At 58.3% G+C, this 9,659-nt stretch overlaps 1 protein-coding gene across 10 annotated transcripts in view; it reads left to right on the forward strand.

Annotated features, from left to right (window-relative positions):
• The window catches only part of RAPGEF1 (Rap guanine nucleotide exchange factor 1), a 90,831-nt gene extending 87,051 nt beyond the window's left edge, over nt 1-3,780 (forward strand). For all 10 annotated transcript variants that reach the window (XM_015567836.1, XM_006754178.2, XM_015567847.1 and 7 more), the window contains 2 exons: nt 722-850; nt 1,355-3,780. In XM_015567836.1, the coding sequence (XP_015423322.1) occupies nt 722-850; nt 1,355-1,505 (280 nt within the window). In that variant the 3' untranslated portion in view covers nt 1,506-3,780. The remainder of the gene's footprint in view (nt 1-721; nt 851-1,354) is intronic.
• Nucleotides 3,781-9,659: the final 5,879 nt, after the last annotated feature.

Consider the following 9,659-nt stretch of genomic DNA (forward strand, 5'->3'; position numbering starts at 1 on the left):
CCCTCGGGCTGCCTCCCAGGTGGCGGGACTGCCACCACTGGTTACGTGGCTTCACCTCCTGTGTTTAGAGCAGATGGCGAACCTATGACACGCATGTCAGAGGTGACATGCGAACTCATTGGTTGATTTTTCTTTGTTAAATGGCATTTAAATGTATAAAATAAATATCAAAAATATAAGTCTTTGTTTTGCTATGGTTGTAAATATCAAAAAATTTCTAGATGTGACACGGCCCCAGAGTTAAGTTAGGCTTTTTCAAAATGCTGGCACGCCGAGCTCAAAAGGTTCGCCATCACTGGTTTAGAGGCACCTGCTAACAAGAGGGCTCTGTCTCCTGCCCACTCTCAGCTGGGGGTCCTGTTATTTCTCTTGTTCGTTTATGAATTTTACATGAGCAAGCCCACAACTCTGCTGGCTTCTGCTGCAGCATCCCGTTTCCCGATGGTCCTGCAGGCCAGACGGTCACCGAGGCCTCCAAGGCTCCTCCAGGACCTGAGCTGGCTTTCCCGGGGACCCAGGGTTTGGGAGCCGGGACTTCCGCTGGGAGAGACAAATGCCTCCCAGAGCGCTGGTGGCTTTGGTAGTTTCTCAGGCACAGCCCAGGGGCCGGGCCCAGGGCCGCATCAGCACTGGCTTGTCCTGGTGGCCCAACCAACCTGCCTGGAAAGCAGCCACCTTCTGAGTCACCTCCAGAGAGTAACTGGGCTCTCCATCCTCCCAGGGGGCTCATCCTGCAGGACCTCACCTTCGTGCACCTGGGAAACCCGGATTATATTGACGGCAAAGTGAATTTTTCCAAACGGTGGCAGCAGTTCAACATCCTGGACAGCATGCGCTGCTTCCAGCAGGCGTGAGTGCTCCCCGCCCGTGGCTCCTGGGGCCTGAGCAGAGATGGGAGGTGGTGAGGACCAGGCTGTCAGGAGGCCTGAGGGGCTCAGCCCGGATGGCCCGTCGCCTGCACACAGGTGGCAGCCAGCCCGTCCCCTTTCCCGTACAACGAAGCTGGTGACTGGTCTGCTGGCACACTGTGGCCCGCGGACACCAGAGTCATGGGTGGGCCCAGCATCAGCGGCCCCCAGGGTGGGCCACGGCAGGAGCGGGGCCTGAGAGCGGGTCTCCCTGGAGCACCTGGAGAGGGCAGCCCAGCTGCAGGGATGCCGCTGGGGAGACCTCCAGGAAGCAGGACACAGCTTTAGGGTCTAGCGTGGGCTCTGCGTGCTGCTGACCTTGTCTGGGGAGCTCAGACCCCCCGTAGGCCGTGGGCAGCAGGGCGCCTGCCACAGCGGTTTGCTGGGTGGTAGGGGGTTGCCGTTGAGAGGTCGTGGGCACTCACTACTGCCTTCCTCCCCACCAGGCATTACGACATCCGGAGGAACGACGACATCATAAACTTCTTCAACGACTTTAGTGACCACCTGGCTGAGGAGGCCCTGTGGGAACTCTCTCTGAAAATCAAACCCAGGAACATAACGAGGAGGAAGACAGACCGGGAGGAGAAGACCTAGGAGCAGCTGCCGTGAGCAAGGAGGATGCTCACAGAGGCTCAGAGTGCGGCTCTGAGGCCCGAAGGGACTTTGGACCTGTTGTGTGGCAGCAGCGCTGTTCGGCCTCCGCCAGGGGCCAGCCGGGCAGGAGCGCTGAGTGCGGGCAGCTTCCTGCCTCCTTCCTCCACGAGCGGAGCCCTCGGCCCGGCCCGGAGCCAGCAGGCAGGTCTCGTTGCCGATTGTGAACTGGTGGTTTTCTCATTTGGTTTTGCTTTCACGTCTGTCTCCCCTCCCCGTCCCGCCTGATCCTCCTCCCACCTGGGAGCCGCGGAGTCCGCCCCTCCCTGACTTCCAGGGGCCGGATCTGCCGAAATGATGAATGAGTGGAGGCTCGAGGACCCTGGGGGGGCTGCTCCCCGGTGACCGTGAATGAAGGGACATGCAACTGGGTGGGCAGAGAGCAGAGCAGGCTTGGGTGGGGCTCCTTTTGCCTTCTAGCCCTGCTTTCTAAGGTGGAGGATGGGCGCCGCTCACCTGGCCCTTTAGGTACGACAGGTGGCTCTAGCACCGCTCTCTGCCTGCGGGCACCGGGCTGCTGGACGTGCAGTGAGTAGCAGTGGCTGCGCTCTCTCCTTCCCTTATCTCCCCACCCCGTCACCTGGCACTGAGGGTGCTGGGAAGGGTAGAGCAAGAGAGGACCTTACCCCCCAAGAAATGCGTTTTAGCTGAGCTGGGTTTGTAGCTCTTGGGTGAGTTAATTCAGAGAGAGGGAAGTGGAGGGGCGTTTCTGTCTAGGAGGAGGCCACTGGCCCCCTCCTGTCGCTTGCTGTGTGCCTTAAACTCCACCTCCTGCTCCCTCTGGCCCACGGGCTCCCCTCCGACCTCGCTCCATCCGGTGGGTGACAAGGACTCCTCACCGGTGTCCCGTCCACTGTTGGCTCCCCCTCGGAGGGATGGTGTCTCTGAGAGGCCAGGGTCTGGGCTGCCCGGCCACACCCCAGAGCAGGCTCACTCGCCCGGAAAGCATCTTCGAGAACAGTGCTCCCCGCCCTCCTGTGCAAACCACTCTTGCTGCTGAGGTGACAATCCGAGGCCAGGTCTGCCGGCCGCTCTCAGGTGTCGGCAGAGCTCCCACGTGCCGTGGGCTCCGACGGGCCTACCTGTGCTCTGCTGCGCGTGGTGGATGCTCACCTGTCCTGGGCTTGGCACCGGGTCACGCAGACTCCAGGACTCACTGGGCTTAGCCCAGAACAAGAAAAGGAGAGAGCAACATCCGTTGGTTGTTTAGATTTGTTTGTAGAGAAGCCGTGTCACTTTGAGTCCTTCATGGTTTTGATGAGCTGTTATCAGGAGCAAGGCTGGGCTCCCTTCCCCTCTCGTTTGTCCGGTGGAGGGAGAGGCTACGAAATGTCGGTTACGGTCCCTCTGGCGGTGGTCCTGCCGGCCGCAGCCAGAACACGTCACTTTACTATTTAAGAGTGTGTGTGAGTCACTGTTTACTAGCAGTGCGGCGTGTCGGGTGGTGTCTAGGCTGTGCCTCGGTCCTCGTCTCAGTCTTCCCCAGCCGCCCACTCTGCCGCTGCGCTGGGCCTCGGGGCTCCTCGACGGTGGGAACCGGGGTTACCCTGCATTTGGGGGCACCCCTGGGTCTCCCTCCATAGCACAGGCAAAGACGGCCTCAGAAACCCAGCCACTTGCGGACAAGGCGTGTTTGCAGCCTGTCGGTCAGTTCTCAGCCAGGAGCTGGTGGGGATGGGGTGGGGGCTACACTTCCCTCAGTTCAGAAGTGGCCCTGCCCACCCTCCCGAGCCGGTCTGCACAGAGGGGCCAGGCACCAGGCGAGCGGCACCGTGAGCCCGGTGTGAGGACAGCAGGTGCGATGTGTGTGTGAACTGACTGGCCGCGGGCTTCCCCGCCCGTGCCTCATTAAGACGCCCTCTTGGCTCCGGGAGTCACCACACCCCATGCCAGCACCGCGGCCCTGCCGTGAACTGTCTGTCTTGGGGACAGGGTGTGGGGCTTGATCTTCAGGACAGACAGACAGACACGACCAGGACGGTTGGGTTCCCTGCAGGTGGGTAGAGCCAAGGAGAGGGCAGGCTGGCGCCACGTCTGAACCGAACCTGAAAAGCACCTCCCACCACCCACCACCCCGCCCCCCGCCCCAGTGTTACATTGTAATATATCTTCCCGACTAACGGCTGATGGGGCAGCTTCCTGCAGACATTTCAAATGTGTAACTTTTGTATGAGAGGAAAATAAACGCAGGTGACAGCCGCCTGTGCTACCGCGTGTCCAAGTGACGGTGCAAGCGCCGCCTTTCCCGTGGCTCCTCTCGGCCTGGCCGCTGTTGGGGTGGTGCCCACCCTCGCTCCTGTCAGAGGCCTGGAAGCAACCTGAGGCTCCGGTCTGTCCATGCACAAGGCCAGGCTTCGGGTGCAGGGGCCACTTGGTGTCCCGGGGGAGGAGAAATGGCCCCTCACTCATTTACACCACCGCCCAGGTGTCCACTGGGTGCATCATTCCGGAACCAGTGAGGTCGGGTTTGGGTCTTTTAGTCCTGTGTGCTCAGAGCATGCTGGAGGGACATGGCTCCTGGCTAATAGGCTCTAGTCCTGGCTCCGCAGCCCATAAGCCAATGGCCATGAGTACGCGGTGCCTTCTCTGTTCCCAGCTGCTCAGCTATAAGGGGTCCTCCCAGCTTCCACCGCGTGAGCTCAGCGAGCCACAGCCTGTAGCAGTGTCTGGTGAGCTGTTGCCACTGGTACGACTCACCCAGCATGAGTGGGCACCACGCACTTTGCAAACAGTTTTACCTCATTTCATCCTCTTCATTTAATGTCACACGAGGGAAATATCACAACCGTGGTAAGTGCTACAAAGAAGAGGTACTTGACATTACACAATTAAATTTGGTTCGAAATCCACTCGGATAGCGGGTCCTGACAGGCATAACAGGTACTTTATGTCAGACAGAAGGAGCGTCAGTCTCACACGAGCCCTGAGAACAGCAAGGGAAACACTGCTTGCCTCATTTCAGGAGTAGAATACAACCTTGGCATCCAATGCAGACAAGGACAGCGCAAGAAAATTACAGGCGAATGCTGACGCAGAAGCCCAGAGTAACATCACCCCAGCCTGGCACCATTAAACCAGTCCTCCTGACCATTGGACGCATCCGCAATGCAAGGACGGAGTGATATTCGCAAGTTGGCCGTGTGCTTGGGCACCCCATGTGCCCTCACTAAGGGTCCTGTCATTCATCCCAGTCCTGGGCCTGCTGGCTGCTGTTGGCGGGTGCAGAAGTGGATGGATGTCCCCTCGAAAAGTTACAGATGGAGCTGCCTTTGACCCACCGATCTCGCCTGGGTAAATATCTGAAGAAACCCCAAACGCTGTCCACTGCAGCATTATCGGCAACAGCCAGGGTCTAGACCAGCCGTGGGCAAACTACGGCCCGCGGGCCGGATCCGGCCCATTTGAAATGAATAAAACTAAAAAAAAAAAAGACCATACTCTTTTTGTAATGATGTTTACTTTGAATTTATATTAGTTCACACAAACACTCCATCCATGCTTTTGTTCCGGCCCTCCGGTCCAGTTTAAGAACCCATTGTGGCCCTCGAGTCAAAAAGTTTGCCCACCCCTGGTCTAGACGCAACCCACTGCCCATCAAAGGACGAGTGGTAACAAAGCCTTGGTGCGTGTATAGATTGGGATACCGCTCTGCCCCCAGAAGAATGCAATCTTACCATTGCGGCAGCATGCCTGGGCCTAGAGGGTGTGGTGCTGAGTGCAGTAAGTCAGAGACAAATGCCATGTGATCTCACTGATGCCCAGAATCTGAAGAACACAATGAAGAGTGGGTGTGCCTCTTTCCTGGCCGTGCAGACTCCAGGGGCTGACACGCAGAGTCCCGCGTGGAGGAGCCCAGACTGGGCCGCCCCACCACCCACACTGGACTTCGCGTGAGTGAGAAGGGAACTGTGCCAGCTGAGCTACCGCCAGAGCTTACAAACTTTCACAGCGCGGCCTCGCCGCCCCTGAATGCGATGAGCAGGTGGAAGGAAGGACACAGAACCCCCTCCATGGCCAGACTTTAAAAAAGGGCACCAGCTTGAGCAGGGACGTCAGAGAATCCAGAGCTAACGGGCTCCACGTTGTCAGTCATCAGAGAAACGCGGTCAGAGCCACACTGAGCCGCCGCCACAGCCTCAGCCCCAGAGCTGCTGAGCCGCACCCCAAGGCAACACCAGGGTGGCAGCCGAGTGACTGGAACGCCCTCCATGGGGGGTGGGAGTGCAGCCTCTCCCTGGGCTGAGGTGATAGTGCCACGGCTTCCTCAGGTGCCACCCCAGCTGGCCGCAGGCATTCCACCCCGAAGCCAGCGTTCTCTCGCTGCACACGTTCCATTTGCCCAACCGCCCCCTCCAGGGCGCGTCAGCACAGTCACAACGCCGTCCGTCTCCACACTGGCCCGGAGCCTCCGAAGACAGTCTCCTCCATGGCAAGCCCTAAAACGGGGCCTGCTGAGGCCACAGGCAGCACATTTTCTTCATTTTTAATGACACGACAGATGAATCCCATTGTCAGGTTCAGCCATGCGTGGCGCCACTGCTCCTGGTCCCTGGGCAGCCACTGCCAGCAGTTTGCAACTTCCTTTCAGACAGTCCTTTGCACATGTACGCATGTAAGTCCATGGCACATACCTTATTGACAGACAGACACCACAGTGTACTTCGTACCACAGGGAGGCGGCAGCCGTCCTGATCTGTCCCCGACCTGGCCAGGCCCCGTCTGCTTCTGTGGGACCGGATCTCCCCCCCCGCCCCCCGTGGCTTTCCAGATTCCCAGGGGCCTCCCCAGCTCCCTGGTTTCACGGCACCCTCCCAGGCTCTCTCCTGTGTGTGGGACTCCTCGACTCTTAGCTCTCTGATCCAGCTGCAGTTCACTTTTCCACACAATTTGAGAAGAATTTTTTCCAACCACATAGCCAACTGCTTATTCTGAGTCCTTGACCCACTCAGTTCAAAGGCCGTTTTGATCGGGTAGTAACTCCCCACACACGCTGGGGACGTTTTCTGGCTGTTCTGTTGGCTGTGCTGTCAGGTATTGTAGCTCTGTGATAAGCTCTAATAGCCAGGGAAGACAGTCCCTCATTCAATTCTCTAAACAATTGTACGTTTTTACACATTTCCCTTCTAGTTTTAAAAACTTGTGTTATAGTTTTAAAACAAGAAAAACCGTTTTCTTGTTGGGATTTCATCTTCCTATCCAGATATTTTGTTCAATTTTATATATATAGGGTGTTCCCCCAAAATGTAGGTACACACTTTGAATAATTATAAAGGCAGTGTTTATTGAAATACATTTCATTTTCAAAATTGAGCTATCAGCTGTTAAAGTGTATATGCATTTTGGGGGGACCTGCTGTATATATAAAGTTATATATATAATTAAAAATCATTTTCCTCACTTGGGCCCAGATCATTCTTATCAAAGTTATTTCTAGATTTTACTGTTTTATCACTACTGTGAGTGGAATTTTTCAAAATTTTTTCCATTTTAACTCATTATTGTTAATGACTATCACATTTATTTTGTATCCAACTATTTTACAGAGTTATCCTAATTTTTTCTTTGATATTACAGCTAGAAAATCATTTTGTCTCTTTTGACAGAGACTGCAAGTTTCATACTACAAATTTCACTTTGTTGTTTTTTACGTTAGCCAGAACCTTAACACAATGTTGAATAATAGAGACACCAGGGGCCTCCATGGATTGCTCCTGCAGAATGGTTTTTAATGGTTTTAATCCCCATTTAAGGTGCCGTTTCCAGTCGGCTCCTTAGCTTCTGCTTCACTGGGAGCTCATCAGAGATGCCGACTCTCCGCTCCCACATCCTGACTCCAAGCCTGCCCTTCTGCAAGATGCCCGCGCTTCGTACCCACAGAGCAGGGCACGGTCCAGGGACTTCTTTCCTTGGAGTTTACGTAGTTCAGTAGGAACAGCTGTTGCTTTGGGTTCTGCAAGTCCTCTGCACTGTTCCTCCTCCTCTTCTGGGCCGTTTGCATGAGGGTGACTGACGTGCCGACTGGCCCAGCCCCAGCCAGCTGTGCGCATCGCTGACGCCCTGCCCCAAGGCTCCCAGCATCTCCAGGGCTGAGTCAGACGTCTGCCTCCGCCCGGTGCCAGGAGCCAGGGCTGCGGGCAGCACCCAGAGGTGCAGAAAGCAGGCGATTGAACGCGAGCTACCAGTCTTCTCTGGCCCAGCGGGGCCTCCCTCCTCTCCGTGCAGATGGTTTGTCAACGTGAGTCACAGGCCCCTTGAGAGTCTGGTGAAAGCTCTGGGCCCTTGCAGGATCGTGCCCATCAGTGAGCGGCCTCCCATCTACTGAGTGGGAGGTGCCGGGCTGCCCTGCCATTCACGGTGAGACCCTCACGCCCTGCCCTCCCCTCCCCTCGGGCTGTGGAAGACCCTATGGAACTGCCACCATCACTACCGAGAGCACCTGAGCCCGGCACTGTGCTGAGCACCCACGGGTCCCTCCCTGGTCCGCCCAGGGGTCCAGGGCAGGCCATGCTGCGGCCCCTTACGGAGGAGGGAAGCCCACTCCCTTCAGCATCAGGGAGCTCTGAAGGCCAGGACTGGACCAGCCAGGGAAGTTATTGTCGGTCACAGTGCCCCCTGCTGGTGAGTCAAAGGGGGAGGTGTAGGGGCCCAGCTGTTGCACCCACTTTGCAGATGAAACAGACACATGGCTTTGGTTTCTGGACCCAGCGGGGCCAGCATGGGAGGCAGGGCCCTGACCAACCAGCCAGGAGCTACGGAGGGAGGAGGCCACGCCCACCAGCCCCATGGGAACCCGAACCCGCAGCTGTGCCCTGTGACCTGACCAACCCAGAAAGGAGGCCAAGCGTGCAGTGCCCCTCCCCAACCCCCGATGGCGTTGAAGACACAGACTTCTGGTCCCTCTGATGGTCTCCTGGGGGTAAGGTGAAGGCAGCGGCCTCGGCCCGGCCAGCAGTCCCAGGAAGACCTCAGGAGGAGGCACTAAAGAAATGGGGCTCCCGGGGCCCCCATTCCTCAGTTGGGCCTGGGCCCTGAGACCACTGCAGATTAGAACACTGCCCGTCAGGGCTGAGGCAGCCACGGTGTGCTGAGGGCGCCCATCCCTCCCGCTCCTGCCCCCCGGGGACCCTCTAGGCAACAGACTGCCCCAGCAGGGATCACAGTCCACAGGAGTCCGGCAGGGCAGGTGTCCGGGCATCCTGACGTCCCCGAAGCAGCCCCCCGCCTCAGGGGAGGTACAGGGCCACCAGCACGTAGATGACCCAGCTGGTGGACACGAAGACCCCGAAGAGCAGGCTGAACAGCACGAGGGAGCGGGCCTTGCGGGAGGCCTCCTCCGCCTGGGCCAGGTCTCCCCGGCTCAGGGCCGAGCGGGTCTGCAAGCAGACAGAGTGCGGATGAGCCCACCGCGCCCCCACCTCCCACGCAGCCCTGGGCCAGGCCCCAGTGTAGCCTGGGAAACGGGCACCCTGAGAAGTTTGGGGCCTGCCCAGGAGCAATCGGGTGATGGCTGCCAGCTCTCGGGCACCTCGTGGGCGGGGCACGAGCCACGCCCTCGCCCTGGTCCCTACATCTTCCAATAACCCCAGATGCTGGTGTCTTCGTTGGCCCCACTTTGAGATGAGGAAACAGGTTCAGCGAAGCTAAGGGACTGTCCTAGGATCACACAGCTGGTGGCGGAGCCAGAATTCACAGACACCTCTGAGCTGTCCTGAGAGCTGCCTTCTCTCCACAGGCCTGGCTTACGGTGGGGGAGCTGGGGGAGGGGGGGCCAGGGCGTGGCCAGCTCAGCATCGGGCAGAGATCCCAGAGGCTCACCCGCTCTGTCAGAACCCCTCCATTGGCATGACTGGGTCCCCAGAGCCTGACCCTGTGCAGGGCAGTGGTTGGGGGGTGGGGGGTGAACAGATGGAGACGGAGAGATGGTGGGGGCAGGGTGGGTGGTGAGAGGAATGAGTGGGTGGAGGGGTGCACACAGCCCCCTGGGATGGCAGCGCCTTGGGCCTGGGCAGCCACTCAGGCTTCATCGTGAGCTGTGGGAGCCCGGCCTCCGGGGCGGACCTTGAGTGTGGGCAGGGCCGGGGGAAGGAGGTGTCCACC

The sequence above is a fragment of the Myotis davidii genome, unplaced genomic scaffold, assembly GCF_000327345.1.
Source record: "Myotis davidii unplaced genomic scaffold, ASM32734v1 scaffold651, whole genome shotgun sequence".
NCBI lineage: Eukaryota > Metazoa > Chordata > Mammalia > Chiroptera > Vespertilionidae > Myotis > Myotis davidii.